Source organism: Podarcis raffonei, chromosome 8 (genome assembly GCF_027172205.1).
Source record: "Podarcis raffonei isolate rPodRaf1 chromosome 8, rPodRaf1.pri, whole genome shotgun sequence".
NCBI lineage: Eukaryota > Metazoa > Chordata > Lepidosauria > Squamata > Lacertidae > Podarcis > Podarcis raffonei.
In genome coordinates this window covers 59,816,150-59,834,646 of record NC_070609.1, presented here as the reverse complement: position 1 = coordinate 59,834,646, position 18,497 = coordinate 59,816,150, and the positions used below count along the sequence as shown (strand labels likewise).

At 43.5% G+C, this 18,497-nt stretch overlaps 1 protein-coding gene across 1 annotated transcript; it reads left to right on the top strand.

Moving 5' to 3' along the window:
* The first annotated feature begins 10,780 nt into the window (after positions 1-10,780).
* LOC128419497 (cytochrome b-c1 complex subunit Rieske, mitochondrial) lies at positions 10,781-16,398 on the top strand. The gene is made up of 2 exons (XM_053400252.1): positions 10,781-11,070; positions 15,598-16,398. Exons 1-2 carry the CDS (start codon positions 10,860-10,862, stop codon positions 16,206-16,208), a joined length of 822 nt encoding a protein of 273 aa, XP_053256227.1. The 5' UTR covers positions 10,781-10,859; the 3' UTR covers positions 16,209-16,398.
* Positions 16,399-18,497: the final 2,099 nt, after the last annotated feature.

The following is an 18,497-nucleotide window of genomic DNA, read 5'->3' as shown; positions in this document are numbered from 1 at the left end:
TTCAACAAAATTGATGAACTTGTTCCAGAGATTCCAGCTTATCAAAGTCTGGTAGTCGTTTGGATCTCTTGCATCCGTCTGCTGCCCCCTTGCCTGTTAGCACTCCAACCATTAATTCCATTGCCCCACCCAGGGGGTGGTACAGCCCACCTTGATGACCACTACACTAGATGGTTTCTGGTTGCCTGGAAGGAAGGGGGGAGGGAAGGAGAGAGACAGGCAGGCAGGCAGGCAGGCAGAGGAGACAGAGGGAGAGAGAAGGCGGACATAAAATAAGAAACGCCAGGCGTCCTTAAGAGAAAGTAACTCTGAACTTGCATTTTTCAGAGTGTGGGAAGATTCGAAAAAAGCATATTCCTTCCCCTCTCACTCTTCAATTGACATTCTTACAGCTGTCTTTGATGCTGCTTGGGGTGACTTTATTTAGCCTTTGGTGTCTGCCTGGTTGAACAATCTTTGAAGCTGCTTGAGGCAATTATTATCTTGCCTCTGGCTCTTGCTTGGTTGGACAGCTTTTGTGAGTGTTCTGATCACCCCCCCTTCTAAATATGATGAGGTCTTGTGCGTCTCCTATTGTATCTTTTGTCCGTCCGGCCATTCTTGTGAAGGCTTGATAAGATCCGTAGCTGGGCTCGGTGATATTTGTGCCATTTTAATGGTTTTCATTTCCTTCTCCTTTTAACTCACGCTCAAGTAACTTACTCTTCAAAAACACCTGCGTGGAAATGCTTTTTGAGCTCTTTCCTCTTTTGTAGGGGATCGCTTGTCTTGATTGAATTCTTCGAGATCTGGGCTGTGCCAGGGGAACTGCAAACACACCCACCTCTGCAATAGGAGAGTGGCTGTGACTCCCCAGGTAGTAAAGATGTGGAGCAAGCAGTCCACGTGGGTGGGGACTGAGGAAGCCAAGGTGCTGCTGGACTAAAGATGGGTGAATCTGTTGGTTTCTGATTCTCTCATTTTAGGAGCATAGAAAGAAGTCTTCTACTGAATCAGACCACTGGTTCATTTGCTCAGTACTGTCTACACTAATGTCAGAGTGCTGGAAGAAGCAAAGATCACCAGTGTCGAAGCAATGATTCTTCAACATCAACTTTGTTGGACTGGTCATGTTGCTTGGATGCCTGATTATTGTCTTCCAAAGAAACCACTCTATTCCAAATTAAAAAATGGAAAGCGTAACGCTGGTGGTCAACAAAGACTTGCTCAATGCAAATCTTAAAAAATGTAGTATAAACACCAACAATTGGGAAACACTGGCCTGCGAGCGCTCCAATTGGAGAACAGCCTTTACCCGAGGTGTTATGGACTTCGAAGACACTTGAACTCAGGACGAAAGGGAGAAACAAACTAAGAGGAAGGCATGTTTGGCAAACCCTCACCATGGTCAACTTCCACCTGGAAACCTATGTCCCCATTGTGGAAGGAGGTGTTGCTCCAGAATTGGCCTCCACAGTCACCTAAGGACACACCATTAAGACTGTGCTCATGGAAGACAATCTTATTCAGCTACGAGTGATCGCCAAAGAAGAAGACAAGCAAGGAAAGTTCTCAGTCCTACCTGGAGATGCCTGGGATTCAGTCTGGCACCTTCTACCCCTGAGCTACAATCAGCTAACAGTCAGTGATATGTTGCAGGACGCATCTACAGAAACCCCCCAGTCTGGAAGAGCCATTTAATCCAATGCAGGAGAAACAACTGCAAAGGGATGGGGGGAGGAGATGTTTCAGTTGTACATCCTTAGGCCGAGTTACAAGAGGACCTGAGAACTCACTCCTCCTCTCAGTACCTACTCCTCTTCCTTGCTTCCTTTGAGCATCAAATGCAGCCTGATCTACAAAGGGTTTCTCTCTCAATACACCAAAGTTATTTTAAGTGTTTCCCTCGGTGATCCCTGGAACTCACTCGGAGGAGTATGATATGAGAGCTGTTGATAAGCAAACTGCCTCTAGGTGCATACAGGGTACGTATCCTTTTCCCCAGTAGCGTTTTATTTTTCTTATCACCAAATCCCCAAAACTTCGGTTTTAAACTCCAAAGGATTGAAAGTGCCGTTTGGAGGTTTGCTGGAGGCTGGTGTTGACTGGGAAGAATTCAGAGGAGTGATTCACATGTAATGACTTTCGAAATGGCTCCCACACCTGTGCCAGGAGATGTTATTTATTCCATTTTTATCCCAAAATTCCAGGACCTGCAGACTATCCATTTTGCATGCAGAGGTTCCCAGGTTCAGTCTCCAGGCAGGGCTGGGAGAGACCCCTGTGGCTGAAATCCTGGAGAGTAAAGTATGTCATTTTAGGAGGTGAAACTTAATTTTTGCAAATTACAGTGGTACCTCGGGTTACAGACACTTCAGGTTACAGATGCTTCAGGTTACAGACTCTGCTAACCCAGAAATATTACCTCAGGTTAAGAACTTTGCTTCAGGATGAGAAGAGAAATCGCATGGCGGCAGCGGGAGGCCCCATTAGCTAAAGTGCTACCTCAGGTTAAGAACAGTTTCAGGTTAAGAACGGACCTCCAGAACGAATTAAGTTCTTAACCCAAGGTACCACTGTACTTCAGTGAGAGGTCTTAGAAATATATATTTGGGTGTGCGGAATTCAAATCTGCTATTATTTTTGTGATCAAACAACATTTAGCTTGGTAAATCTTTTTTTTTAAAAAAAAACACATAAACTGCTCCCGGAAAACCAAAGAATGTTAATTTTACCTTCTAAAAATGTCAGGCAAATTAAAACAGTCCTAATTCTCTTCAAGTGGATGACACCCCAACCTTTTTTTTTGTTTTTGTTTTAAATCAGTATCAGAGGCGGAGAACATTTTATAGCTCAAAGGCCACATTCCCTTCTGGTGGACCTTCTGAGGTCCATGTGGTTGGTGGAGCCAGAAACAAAGATGGGTGGCACAACAAGTGTAAATTATATCTCTGTCCAGTATTGTTGTTATCATTTATTCATTAAATTTATTAGCCACTTTTTCTCCCCGGCAACTCAAAGCGACATAGATTATTTTTTTTAAAAAAAAGTTTGACTATATGGGACTGGCGGAGATGACGGGCAGAATCCGGGACCAAGGGAAAGAGACGGTGGAAGAAGATTAGAAGAAATTTAAATTTTATCTTAAAAATTGTTGTAAAATTAGTGAGTGTTAAAATGTCATGGGTAAAGCATAGCAGATTTGCAGCGATAAATGATTGGATAAAAGGAAAGAAAAGGGTTAAAAAAAGGGATTTATAAGTAATTTAGATCAGGGGTTGCTGAAAAAGTTTAAAACAGGGATGCAGAAAAGGGAGGCATGGGGAAGTCGTTGAAATTGGGTATAAGAAAAAAAGATTATGAAATTATACATGTTTATATGTTTGTTTGTTTGTGTATTGTTGTTTGTTATGTCTTATAATATATGTTGAAAAACTAATAAAAATTTTATTAAAAAAAATAATATATTTTTTTTTAAAAAGACAAGCACATACAAATATTAAAAACATAAAAAGGAACATTAAAACATGCCACCCATGCAACAAAACGAAAACAAGATACAGTTAAAAGCCAAAGGTCTGTTTAATGTGGGAAGAGGCGGTCCTTGAGGTACTGGCAACCTTTTTTTCTAGAGAAAGAGGTGCCAGCATCGCTGTGGACACATTACAGTGTCGCTGCCCCACAGCCTCCAACACAAAGCCACGAGCGGCACGCAGCCCATAGGCTCCGAAACAAGGATCTGGAGGCCATGGCGCTATACAGCAGCTGGTGCGCTACAAAGATGTGCTGGAATGCACCAAAGAGGGGGCAGAACTCAGTTCTGGTGAGTCCCAGCTGAAAAAAAGCCCTGCCTTGTTGCCACACACGTATGGCGCTGTGGGTTAAACCACAGAGCCTAGGACTTGCTGATCAGAAGGTTGGCGGTTCGAATCCCCGTGATGTGGTGAGCTCCCGTTGCTCGGTCCCTGCTCCTGCCAACCTAGCAGTTTGTAAGCATGTCAAAGTGCAAGTAGATAGATAGGTACCGCTCCAGCGGGAAGGTAAACAGCATTTCTGTGCGCTGCCCTGGTTCGCCAGAAGCGGCTTAGTCATGCTGGCCACATGACCCGGAAGCTGTATGCCGGCTCCCTCGGCCAGTAAAGTGAGATGAGCGCCGCAACCCCGAGTCGGCCATGACTGGACCTAATGGTCAGGGGTCCCTGTACCTTTAGTTGCCCCCCCCCCACAACCTCTATACACTATCCAGGAAAGCAAGAGACATGGTCAGCCTTCAAGGATCAGCCAGGCAAAAACATTCAGGGTGTTAAAGAGGGGCAAGGGAGGGATGTGGCCTGAGGACAGAGAATGTGGCCTGGAAACCATTCCAAGGGCCAGGTAGGGAGGCCTTGAGGGCTGCATTTGCCCCTTCTCCTAGCAGGCCCTGGGGTTCCCCATGTGACACTCCTCCAACACACATTCCCAGGTCTGTGCCCATCTTACACAATCAGGATTCTGTGTGACATAATGCGCTGTTGTGGCACACAGCTTCGAAACGCCTGGTCCTCTTGACATGATTTAATTGTCTGGCTCAATTAACCTTTCCAGACTCCCACCCCCACAAATTATATTTGGAAGGATGAAAGCTGACAGAAGCAACAACTGGGAGAGGGGTGGGAGGACGTGCAGCGTGGTTGCCGGTGCCAAAGTCATTATCGCAAACGTATCACAACTAATTCATAACACTTCGCTTTGATACCTTTCGCGTTGTTTGTATTCATGCAAATTAGCTTTTCACTTGCTTTCGGTGACAGCTGCTTTAAGCAGTTTGAACTTTTCTAATGCTAACACTCCATTAAAAAGGCACAACAATCATTTTTGAAGTTGGATCTCCGGGCTCAGGTAGATAGGAGACCACAGTTCCAATTTGTAAAGAACTTCATTGATGCATGCCTTCTTTTCCCCTGGCTTCCTGTCAGCAATTCAGCTTTATCTCTTTTCACCAGCTTAGAACTTTTCTTTTTACTTTTTAAAAGAAACAAACTGTTTGGCAAAGCTTAACCTTTGCAGAACTGTCTTGAAAGACCCAGCCCAAAATGTGGCAACTTAGTTTTGCAAGGAGTATGTTCTTACTTATTATTTGATTTATATCAGGACTGGGGAGTGTTGGGAAACACTGCTTTCTGAAACCCCTTGTGGAGAGCCGCTTCTACTCAGTTCACACCTGTGTTGTGAAACCTGTGAACTACCATATTTTGCAGGACTACAGCTCCCATCATCCCTGCCTACTGGCCATGCCAGCTAGGGCCAATGGCGGTTGGAGCCCAACAACAGATTCACCAGTCCTGCAGATTCACCAATCCTGGTTCAGAGCATATTGCATCAGACATCGATTGGCTGTATCCGGTTTGTGACACCATGCCTACGTGATGCTGACTGGCTGAGGGTTGCCTGTGTGATTAACCCAGGAAGAAGATGCATAATGGAAGAGGGGTTTGGTGGCAGCAAACCACAGTGGTGCTGAAACAGCAGCATCAGATAGGGGAAATGATAGGAGAACAGAATGGAAAAAGTGATGCACTTTTCCCAACAGAGGAAATTTACATTTTTAATTGCAGTGGTACCTCGGGTTAAGTACTTAATTCGTTCTGAAGGTCTGTTCTTAACTTGAAACTGTTCTTAACCTGAAGCACCACTTTAGCTAATGGGGCCTCCTGCTGCCGCCGCGCCGCTGCTGCACAATTTCTGTTCTCATCCTGAAGCAAAGTTCTTAACCCGAGGTAATATTTCTGGGTTAGCGGAGTCTGTAACCTGAAGCGTATGTAACCTGAAGCGTATGTAACCCGAGGTACTGCAACTCTAGATTCCTCCTGAAGAAGGAATTCCGGTTCTGAAACTACAGCAGACATTAGCAGTTGACAATTTTTAGAACTGGTTTCTCTCCCTTTTTTGGGGGGGGGGAGGGGAAGCTGGAAAGAAGCTCAAAGCAACTGTTTTCTAGCTCAGAATCTACACCTCACTGCAGCATACACTTCAACATTTCTCTGATGAAAGTAGGGGTTGGCTTATTCCAGACTCTCCAGCATTACTCCGGTGAAAATACAGATGGGTTCACACCATACATTTAGAAGACTAGGATACCACTTTCAACAGTCGCGGCTTTCCCCAAGGAATCCTGGAAACTGTAGTTTGTTAAGTGTGCTGGCAGTTGCTTGGAGACCCCTCTTCCTTCTCACAGAGCTACGGTTCTCAGAGTGGTTTAACAATATATTCCCTGTTAAGTAAAAAGGTAAAGGGACCCCTGACCATTAGGTCCAGTTGTGGCCGACTCTGGGGTTACGGCGCTCATCTCGCTTTATTGGCCGAGGGAGCTGGCGTACAGCTTCCGGGTCATGTGGCCAGCATGACTAAGCAGCTCCTGGCGAACCAGAGCAGCGCACGGAAACGCCATTTACCTTCCCGCTGGAGCGGTACCTATTTATCTACTTGCACTTTGACGTGCTTTCGAACTGCTAGGTTGGCAGGAGCTGGGACCGAGCAATGGGAGCTCACCCCGTCGCAGGGATTCGAACTGCCAACCTTCTGCTCAGCAAGCCCTAGGCTCTGTGGTTTAACCCACAGAGTTCCCTGTAATTCTGAGAACTGTAGCTTTGGGGGGGGGGAGATCTAACAACTTTCAGCACCCCTTAACAAACTGCAGCTCCCAGGAGTCATTGTGGGAAGCCACGACTGTTTAAAGTGGCATCATAACACTTTAACTGCAAGGTGTGACTATGGCCTCTCTCCATGCAGAGTGCAGCAGGATACTCTGTGCTCCTGGGAGGTCCTCTTGACAAATCTATACGCTTTCCCTCAACATACACGCCACCCATCATAAATGTGGGTCTTTTATTAGTCACTATATAAACGCCAGGTGCTCTTTGTTCCAGGTCTATGTTTGAGCTGGTAACAGGTGCAACGATAAAAATGAAATACACAAAAGAAGATCAGCAGTACAGCAAGTATCTTTATCCCCAGACTGTCCCATAAAACCAGCATCCCGAGCGGTCTGGGTCCAACCTCTCCCAGGCCCGCTGTAAGGCTGTTTCCATTGCCGCTCAACTAAAAGGCTCCAGCTTTTAGGAGTACAAATCATCAGTTATCCAAGCTTATATTTGACAAATTAAATTGCTTGGAATTAAAAAAAGCTGTAGATCAATATGATTTGAATGATCAATTAATCATTCCCTTTAATTAAAACCAGCAAATCCCAGTGCATTTCATTTACATTTTATTACACTATTTCTAAGCGGCAGCTTTTAGGCAACGATATCGATTGGAGCCATACTCTCCATACCTGGGGATCAAGTAATTTATTAATCAGCAGCACACACCTCGCTATAGGATATATTGTTTAATTATCATAGGCCGCTGCTCAGCGAAGCCTTAGACTGTGAATTAACTAAGATATCAATGCCTCGCAATCCTAGTATGTGCTAATTGTTGATGGCGGCAAATGCAATTCTCAAGGATGAAATCTGGGGGACAATCAGGCAGAGGGTGGAGTCTGGCTTGTTTTTAGGGTTGGTATCCAATCGTAACAGGTCCCATCAGTGGAGGGGTTTCAATTTGCAGAATGGGTCCTTGCCCCCTTCCTACCTCACATGTCTGCTCCACACCTTCCCCAAATCTGCTCTGGAGCATCTGGGAACCCCTTGAACAGGTTCAGGGTGGATGCAGCAGAAGAAGAGGAATGAAGTCCTATTGAACAAGTGAAATTCAAAGTACTCTGGGAAGGGGAATTGATTGTTAAACCACTCTGGGAATCACCGTTTTAGGAGTTGAAGAGGGGTCTCATAACAATTTTTTTTAAAAAATAATTTTATTTATAATTTTCATTTATAACAAATAATCATTTCAACAACAAAAACAATTCTCACATATCAAACCTTGACTTCTCTCTCCGCTTTCAGATATTCCATGAATTTATCCCTTTTCTTTCTTCTGAATATCCCAGTTAACTCTGTTTATTCTTTTCCTCATCTATTTCATATATATTTTAGAAAATGCAAGTTTTTAACAATAATCCTGCTAATTTCTTAATGTGTATACAATTTATTTGTAAATATTCAATAAAGGATTTCCATTCCTTAATAAAAGGTTTGTTGTCTTGATTACTTATTATTCCAGAAAGTTTCGCCATTTCTGCATAATCCACCCATTTCCATCGCCATTCTTCTTTCATCGGACTTCTTCTTCTTTCTATTTTTGGGCGAATGTCATTCTTGCGGCAGTAGTTGCAGCAGGGTAACTGATCCCATAATTCCCAAAATAAAAGCTTCTGTTTGTTTGTTTACAAAGGGTCTCCTAACAATTCTTAGCATCTTTAGCAAATTACTTCTGCTAAAACTCTTTGGGGAGCTATGACTATTTAAAGCGATATCATAGTGTTTTAAGCATATGGTGTGAATGTTACCACCGTGTCCTTGACCACAACACCAGTTCAAATCCCCCTTTACAATTTCCTGAGTTCCTTGTGAGGAAGTATTGATTATTAAACTCTTCTGGGAATTGTGTGGGGACTAGGGGACCAGAATTCTTTGGGCAAAGTTCTGACTGTTTACAGTGGTATCATAATGTCTTAAAAGTATGGTGTGAACATGGCCACAATGTGGTAAATGTGTTTTTGACTGTGACACCAGTGAGGCTCGAACCCTCAAAGTCCTTGAACCAGTCACCCTCTCTCTCCTGGCCAAACCAGGGGCGCTGTCACGAGTTCCTTAAAGAAAGGGCAGGGTAACAACATAAGGAAATAAAGAAATATATAGGGCAGTCCCTACAGCACTAAGTGGGATGGAATTTCACTCTCCTTGTTCCCCCATGGAACAGTTGTTTGGAGGCAAGGGAAGTAGCCAGTTGGCTGCTGCATGCATGTAGAGTCGTACCGGGGCTAGAGATTTTATTTTCAATGATAACTGCAGCAGAAGCATTTGTGTGCCCTGCTAATCTTCAATGATGAGAATTAATTTCTCAGGGATTGTTTGACCTCTAACGGGATCCAAAAAGAACATGAGCAATACAGGGGAAAAACTGAGGTGGGGGTGGGACAGAATCAGACGATGGCGACAAGCAGAACTAATGTGTTGTAAAAGAGAGCGCTGTTGAACATGGTGTACAATGCATGATTTACAACTATTTTTCTTATGATAAATTGGAAAATTATCACTGACCTTTTCCTTTACTTGAAAGTGGCATCTTAAGAGCTAGAGAGGTAGTGGGAGGGAGATAAGCAAGGGATTTTTTAAATGATTGTTTTGGGGAAAAGAGTATGCCTGGAGGAAATAAAAATGTTATATTAAACAGGGGAGATTTATTACTTTGTTAGGATAAAGTTGTTTGAGGTCTTAAAATACAGCTGAACCAACTGCAATGGAAACATTCAAGTATCTGGACAACTAGTTTTCCATATCATTACAGGTTTGACCGATAAAATAGTTATGCTGGAATATTTTCTTCCTTGGAATACCAAGCAAGAAGTATACCAAGACTCTGTACTTCTATGTGATTGCCTTAGTGAAGGAAATTCATTGCACCCTCAGATGCATTTCTGCACGCCCATCACTGGTGAGCACATGCTCCAGTGAAGTCTCCCCTTTGGCCTTGCTGCTTTGCATTACTATGATACACAACACCAAGTGAGAGCTGGACCAAAAAGAAGGCTGATCGCCGAAGAATTGATGCTTTTGAACTATGGTGCTGGAGGAGACTCCTGAGAGTCCCATGGACTGCAAGAAGATCAAACCTCTCCATTCTTAAGGTAATCATCCCTAAGCGCTCACTGGAAGGACAGATCCTGAAGCTGAGGCTCCAATACTTTGGCCACCTCATGAGAAGAGAAGACTCCCTGGAAAAGACCAATGTTGGGAAAGATGGAGGGCACAAGGTGAAGGGGATGACAGAGGACGAGATGGTTGGACAGTGTTGTCGAAGCTACCAGCATGAGTTTGACCAAACTGTGGGAGACAGTGGAAGACAGAAGTGCCTGGCGTGCTCTGGTCCATGGGGTCACGAAGAGTCGGACACGACTAAACGACTAAACAACAACAACATTAAATACACACATAGTATTAATTCAGCCCTTGCAATTGTAAGCCACACACCCTTTCCCTCTTGGTATGGTTTATTACCGACTCAGGAAATTGTATGGCTGCATCCTGTACCGGTGTACTGGACTTCGAGCGTCGGACGAGGATCTGGGGGAGACGAGGGTTGAAATTCCCCTGCAACTGGCCAAGAAGCTCCCTGCGTGACCGTGTGCCCATCACTCGGCTTCTCAGTCTAGCCTACCTCACAGGGTTGTTGTGGCAATTAAACATGCTACCTTGAGCCCATTGGAGGGAACAAGCAGTATATAAACAAACTTCCTTATAGGCAATTGTGACAATTCACCCTTAAAAAACACCACCACCAATTTCATTTCATTCCCCCCTGTTAACATTATTAATCATTTTATTAGCATTGCTATTTATAAAAAAATGTTTTTATTAAAATTTAGTAAAAAGTATTTAGAGAGAGAAGAAACACAAGTCCCCCCACCCCCAACTAGGGTCGCCTGCGCAGGCGCAGCTCAAACTTCTTACCCCATTCTCTTTCATGCACGCAATGACGAAGGCGGCGACAGAGACTCCAACTCCTCTACGACCACGCCCCTTGGCCTCCTCGTCACCGCTCCAGCCACGCCTCTCCGTTCGCCCTCTTTCTCTCCGGATAGGAGAGGGAGGGGTAAATTCCTCTAGCGCGCCTGCGCCGCTCCTTCTACCGGCGTCTGCCGTCATCGCGTGTGCGCGTCGCACAGCCTTGACGTCGGACGCGAAGGTGACCGGCCGGAGAGGGAAGAGAGAGGAGAAGTTGACTCCGCCGTCGCCATGTTGTCCGTGGCCGCCCGCTCCGGCCCGTTGGCCCCTTACCTCTCGGCCGCCGCCCACGCCGTCCCGGGCCCGCTGAAGCCCCTGGCGACCGGGTTGGCTCCGGCGGCCTCGAAGCTGCCGCTGGACCCGAAGCGGCCTCTGCTCTGCCGGGAGTCGATGCAAGGCCAGGCCGCCCGTGGGGGGCTCGTCGCCACCGCCAGCCTCAATGGTGCGGGCGGGGAAGGAGGGCGGGGGGCGGTCGGCGCTGCTTGAGCAGGGCGGGGTATGGGGTCGCTTCGCTTTCTCTCTGCCTCCCCTCCGTCCCTCTCCCGCTTCATTTACCGAGGTTTCCAGGGTGGCTCAGAGGCGTTTTCTGTGTCCCCTCTGGGCTTCATGAAGACTAGGGAAGGTGACAGCAAAACGCCCGTCGTGCATCATAGTAGTGGGCATGCAGTGTCGGGTAGAGGGCTGCCCCACTTCATTGAGTCATTGATTACATTTATATCCCACTCCCCCCCGCCCAGGAGATCAGTGGGGTGTATGTGGTTCTCTTCCTTCCACATTTTATCCCCAGCACAACCTTGTGAGGTAGGCTAGGCTGAGAGGTGGTGACTGGCTCAAGATCACCCCGCAAATTCCATTTGCTGAGGGGGGATTTGAACCCTTCTTGCCCAGGTCCTAGTCCAATACTTTAACCCAGACTTTCTCAACCTTGGGACCCCATGTGTTGTTGGACTACAACTCCCGTTTTCCCCACCTAGTAGGTCCAGTGGTGAGATGATGTGAGTTGTAGGGCAACAACATCTGGGGACCCAAGGTTGAGAAAGGCTGCTCTAACCACTACACCACACTGGCTCTCACACACCTTTAGGCTGAAGGGTGCTCACTTGATTCAGATGTACAAAACAGTTTCCCCGCACACAAGTCAGGCTTCTCCTGGCTTTCTATACTGAGGGAGAACTTCCTGAATGGAGTGGTGCTGTGTCTGAACTGTGCCACCTCAAACTTAATATGCAAAACTAGTATGGCAGGGATTGGCCAGATCGCCTTTCTGACGACGTTGGTGCTGTGCAGTCATTAGAGTAGCAGTCCCCTAAACCTGGTGCTATCCAAATGTTTTTTGGACTACCATCCTTTGCTTGATAGTCGTGCTAGTGTGGGTTGTGGGTCAAAATATCTAAATGGCACCAGTTTGGCTTCGAGTGTTGGACTACGACTGGGGAGGCCCAGGTTCATATCTTCACACACCTGTCAAGTTCACTTGGTGACATTGGACAAGTCAACATAAACTGCGTTATACAGAGTCAGACTGGGTCCCTCTGGTTTGGTGTTGTCTATACTTGGCTGACAGCTGTTCTCTAGAGTTTCTATCTCTCAATCTAACCTACTTTGCAGGGTTGTTGTGAGGATGAAATGAGTTGCTGTGGGGGGAAGTTGAGATATCTGTAATAAAAAGTGTGAGTTTTCTTTACGCAGGGATTTATTATTTGCTTCGTTGGGGCTGTCATGCTGAAGATGGAGGCTCACATTATTGAATGTTCCTTTGTACAGAACAGAAGTCCCTGCATGCAGGCTTGGTTGTAGCCTTCTACCTTGGTTTCCTGTTTGTGGGGAATATTCGTACATGGAGCATTATTTTCTGGCTTGTACTACTCCAAGACTGCATAATGGAGCTTGCATGATTGACTATCCCCACCCTGGCAAAAAGACACAACCAAACCCTCTACCAAAACCTTAGGTATTAGTAAGAAATCAATATGGGGAAGGGACATTTTTAGGTGTAGGGCTACTACCACTGAGTGAGATAGATCAAAAGTCTGACTCAGTACAAGTGTTTTCTTTGGAAGGAGTATTAAATCACACAAGTTTTTACCTGCAGCCTCAGAGGTGCAGTCCAGAGAAAGATTTACCATATTAAGAATTATTCCTAAAATGGGAGTTGGAAGGGGTTAGACTTGTATAGTGTAAGGATTGTATCTGTGTTTATCTGTTGCCCCAGCATAATGCTTGCCACCCCACAGGTTCCCTGTTAGCTGGTTCTTCATCTCATATCACCAGGGGATAGTCTTTTTGTTCTCACTGTTGCAGGATTACTAAGTTCAGCCCTTCGCTTTTCACTCCTCTAGAGAAACTAACCTTTCACTTGCATAATAGGAAGTAAGAGCTATACTTGGGGATGCTGTTCGTATATAGGCTGAATTTGTTCCTTTTCCCAAATTGAAAAATGGGAGTGGGGTGGAATGTTGGAGGTTGACTTTTTGTATAGAAGAGCCCGGCTGGATCAGAGAGCATCATTTCTAGTCCAGTATCCTCTTTGTAACACTCTCCAGCCAGCAGTACTTGAGGAAACAGTACACACACTGCCCCAGTTGCTTGTTTCCAACTGGTAGTTTTCTAGTTTATTGTTTTATGTATTTAAAATGTTTATTTTAGTTATTTAAAATATTTATTTAACATATTCATTGATTAAAATATTTATATACCACTGTTTCATTTAAAAAGTCAAAGCACTTTGCAACAGTAATACATATGTACAATAAAAGCATGTAGATATTTAAAAAGATTATCAATTATTGCAGAAAGATGTTTTCTTAATTGACTACATAATCTTGGCAGGAAAGAAAAGCTTTCAGCAGATGTTTAAAGGTTAAAACAGAAGGTGGCTGATGAATTTCTTTTCAAGGGACTGAGCTGATGACACTAAAGGTTTGGTTTCCTGTGTGTGTCAGATGAGCCTTACCAATTGTCTTTCACTTGAAATCACAAGGTGGTGTTTAGTAAAATTACAGTACAAAATGAAGCAGCAGCCAATGGGTCAGTGGAGGCCTATTAAATGTGATCAACTGATACCTATTAGCCAGCAAATAAAGTGAGTTCTAGTTTATAAAAGGGCAGGTGCTAAGTTGTGGGACTGCTTGGAAGTCGTGGCAGTTATAAAAAAAAAATCTGATACAGTATTTTCAGCGTAGACCCAGTTTGGGTTATTTGCTACTAGGTTAAAATGTAAATATCCCGTGTATTATGGGCCAAGTATAAAGGGAAGGATAATATGCTACTAGAGGGAATTGCAGAAATGGTTTAAACTTTCTTTAAAAAATTGTGTTGCTTCATTAGCTTTTTATTGGATGCAAATAGTCTTCTGTTTAACTTTAGACCTTGAAATTAAGTGTGTATTAGCTTGTCCTGAAAATCTTAACACAACCTTCATTTAATTTCTAAGGAAGCAATCTTAAAAAAAAAAATCTTATTATAAAGAGATGCTCTTATCCCTTCATTAGTTCAAGCTTGTTGCAAACACTTATTGTAATCTCTGCACAATGTCCCAAGAGATCCTAATTACCTTGAGCTTGATTCCTGAAGCCCTTAGTGTTATTGCCCTTAAGTCAAAAAATAAAACTTGCACTTGCATTCTTATGAAGTTGCATTTTTATGAAGACCCTCATTTCTTAAAAAATAACTTAATGAAGGTGGATGGTATTGAGCTGTTGTGTCTTAAAACAGTTACATATACTCTAGTAAAAATAATTTTCCAAATACTCCTTTGGATTTGACAGAGTTATGCTAAGTGATTTCCCCCCCAATCAGATATTTTAGCTTAACTAATACCTGCAATTGGAAAGAGTTGATAATATTTTCATAAGCCACATGAAATCAACTATCCAGTTTGATTTACCAAATATGTCAAGCATACAAAATTGAATTTGAGTCAGTTTGCATTTGGAAGCTTTCTTATTCAAAGTTTTCAAAAAAAACCCTAATATTACTGCATCTAAAAGAGATACTAATCCTACTCTAAACTTTAGATGTAATTTCATAGGCTACAATGTAGCTAATGATGCCAGCATAAGTTCACTTGTTTGCTTGGCTAAATGTAAATCAAGGTGCTTTGGTTTAACTGGTTTGTAGATTAGGCCATAGAATTCCCCATAAAATGTAGAGAAATCTTCTAAATTTGTCAATTAAAACTGTCTTTTAAAATTTAATCAAGTTCTAAGGTTGCCATATTTTGAAGAGCAAAAAAGAGAACACATTTGCTGACTTCTACTTTTAACTATGAATCACTATGACGACACTCATTTTACATACTCGTGAAAAAGAGGACATATAGCAACCCTATAAAGGGCTACTGGAGTGGGTTTAACAAAACACTTTGGAATATTAGGGATTTCTTTACAGCATACAAAACACACTAGTTTCTCCCCCTTAATCCAATATACAGTGGTACCTCGGGTTAAGTACTTAATTCGTTCTGGAGGTCCGTACTTAACCTGAAACTGTTCTTAACCTGAAGCACCACTTTAGTTAATGGGGCCTCCGGCTGCTGCCGCGCCGTCGGAGCACGATTTCTATTCTCATCCTGAAGCAAAGTTCTTAACCTGAAGCACTATTTCTGGGTTAGCGGAGTCTGTAACCTGAAGCGTATGTAACCTGAAGCGTATGTAACCCAAGGTACCACTGTAATCATATTTGTGTTCTTTTCTGGTATTTACTATCATTTGATGACAATTTATAGGCTTCCCAGCCAGGAGATAATAGATTTTCATGTATAATTGCAGGAAGAAATAAATGGAATGCCTGCACCTCCATAAGGTGATTTAGTTCTTGTATGGAACGTGTATGAAAATCAATAGTTAAATGTTCATGATAGTTAGTGTAGTACCAAAAATATAAATTTTATGGAGTCAATCTGATACCAGTATAATGTCCTGTAATTTTTTTAAAAAATCAGTAATTGGTTTTCTCCATTCTTTTGCAGCTCCTGCTAGCATTCGTTACGTCCACAATGATGTCGCTGTGCCTGACTTCTCTGACTACCGTCGTCATGATGTAACAGATGCTGCAAAATCATCCCAAGAGAGCAGTGAATCTAGGAAAGTCTTCTCCTACTTTATGACAGCAACAACCTGTGTGGCGACAGCATATGCTGCTAAGAATGCTGTCACTCAGTTCGTCAGCAGCATGAGTGCTTCTGCTGATGTGTTGGCATTGTCGAAAATTGAGATCAAGCTCTCCGATATTCCTGAAGGCAAGAATATGACTTTCAAGTGGAGAGGGAAGCCTCTCTTTGTGCGTCACAGAACCGCAAAAGAGATTGAGCAAGAAGCTGCAGTATCTTTGACTGATTTAAGAGACCCCCAGCATGATTTAGACCGAGTAAAGAAACCTGAATGGATCATCCTGATTGGTGTTTGCACCCATCTCGGCTGCGTACCCATTTCAAATGCTGGGGAATTTGGTGGCTATTATTGCCCCTGCCATGGGTCGCATTACGATGCGTCTGGCAGAATCCGCAAAGGTCCAGCTCCATTAAATCTCGAGGTTCCCTACTATGAATTCCCTTCAGAAGATTTAGTTATTGTGGGTTAAATTTCTGGATGCCTGGCTCTTTATTTCCTGTATGTATGCAGAGGAACGAGGCTGGTGTTCATGTAATGTATTTAAAAAAAAAAAAAAAAGTTGAGTGGAAAGTATGGCTAACTGTCCCAAGTCACTGTTCAGATCTGATTGTTTGTGTACTTGGTCAGTTTTAATAAAGGATTAAAGTGCTTTCCCATAATGATGTGTAGCTTGTCTATAATTAGTAAAGCAATTGAACGTTTTCTAAGAGAAAATCAATACATCTTAATAAAAAATAGTAACCTTTTTGGATGAAAAGCTATGAACCAGACAACTGAGGTTTTGATGGGCCAGTTTTCACAGGAGTTTTTGCTTTATGTGTGAGCAGGCCCAGCCATCCTTGGACTCATACTGAGAATCTCATGAGATCTGATAGCTTGTTGGGTTGTTGTTGTTTTAAAGTTATAGCAGAAATAAGCTTCTAATGCCTTCCATCATTGTTGCCCCTGGTGGAGGTTGCACTTGCACTAGCTGCTATATGATGACAAATACAATTTATTGACCTTGTGCTCTGACATCTTTAGCCTCCTGGATGCATTTGGAGAGCTTAGGCCCCTCACCTTGACTGAAGAAATAAAAGAGCCCAGCCATCTTCTGTTGTTATCAAATAAACAGCTAGGCCTTTCTCAGTCACTTTCCCATGGTAAGATAATGGACTCTGATATGCCACTCATGGGTGATTATGGGACACACTGGGCTCCCATCATTGCAGTACTGTCTCTAGTTCCTGTAGATCTAATTGCCCATGCTGACTAGGGCAGATGGGAGTTGGAAGTCGAGCAATTGTTTGAGAGCTACAGGACTCCCATCCCTGGTTGTAGATAGAGATCAGTGACGAGTTACTCTTCCACATTCATATTGGAGAAATAGAATGAAAAGATGTGGAGTAACATCTGGTTAATGCATCACTGTAAGTTTCAAAATATACCATGCAGTTCGAAAGCTAGCCAAACATGAGTGGTGGTGGTATTATTATTATTATTCTTTTAAAAAAATTATGACAGCCCTTTGGATTGTGATCATACTTTCTAGATTTGTGTGTTAATGAAGCAGCCAAATCTGAAAGTACCGTAAAACTGGTCTTTGTCCAGGAACCTTTGAATTAAAATGAGGCAGCAGTTTCTGAGCACAGAAATGCCTTATCCTGCAAATATATATTTTATTTTGTTAGAGAATTGTTCCTTCTCTTTTGAAGACTCACTGGTTGATTCCCTCCGCACCGCACCCCACCGGGAAATAGAGATGTAACAACCACAACCCTTTTCCTCCAAGCACTGAACTTCTTACACGACATTAAAGGCATTGAGTCTGACACATGAAAGTAAAAGTTTGCATTTGTTTTTTCAGCTTTATTCCAGCTTACAAATGATGTATACGGTCAGCAAAGCGGTCAGTCAGAATACTAGGATACATAAAATGCAACTTAAATACAAAATGCACTGATGTCCCAGCTACACTGTACTTCCCAAAGCAACTCTTTGATCTCCTGTAGGCTTCCCTGATGTGCATGGTGTCTGTGAACATTTCTGCACTTTGATTTTTCTGTCACCCAGTCTGTTCTACCAGCCAATAACAATGATACATGGAATGTTGAGGTGTGACCCCCCCGTAAGGTGTTAACACATAATATAAATAGGTGTTAGAAATATTTGAGAAATATGCAGGCTAATAATATGTCTGCCCCAAAAGCACCACTTGGGCATAGTGTCAAGCATTGGTATTACTCTAGAAAGACAAGGTTTGGTTGGAAGTAAGCTACAACAAAACAGTCCATGACAAACCATGCCACTTGCTTGTTTCTGCAAAATTGTGCCATGAAAATGAACAGAAGGACAGATTAATTTAATGGTGCAATGCCAGGTATAAATATCATAAACCAATCCCATGCACCTTGTGTTCTAACAAAGCTATTGTGGCCTGCCAAATACAGAGGTGGTGTTTCTCAGATCTGAACGAAGGTAGGTAAAATTTGTTGTTTAGTCATTTAGTCGTGTCCGACTCTTTGTGACCCCATGGACCAGAGCACGCCAGGCACTCCTGTCTTCCACTGCCTCCCACGGTTTGGTCAGACTCATGTTTGTAGCTTCGAGAACACTGTCCAACCATCTCGTCCTCTGTCGTCCCCTTCTTCTTGTGCCCTCCATCTTTCCCAACATCAGGGTCTTTTCCAGGGAGTCTTCTCATGAGGTGGCCAAAGTATTGGAGCCTCAGCTTCAGGATCTGTCCTTCCAGTGAGCACTCAGGGCTGATTTCCTTAAG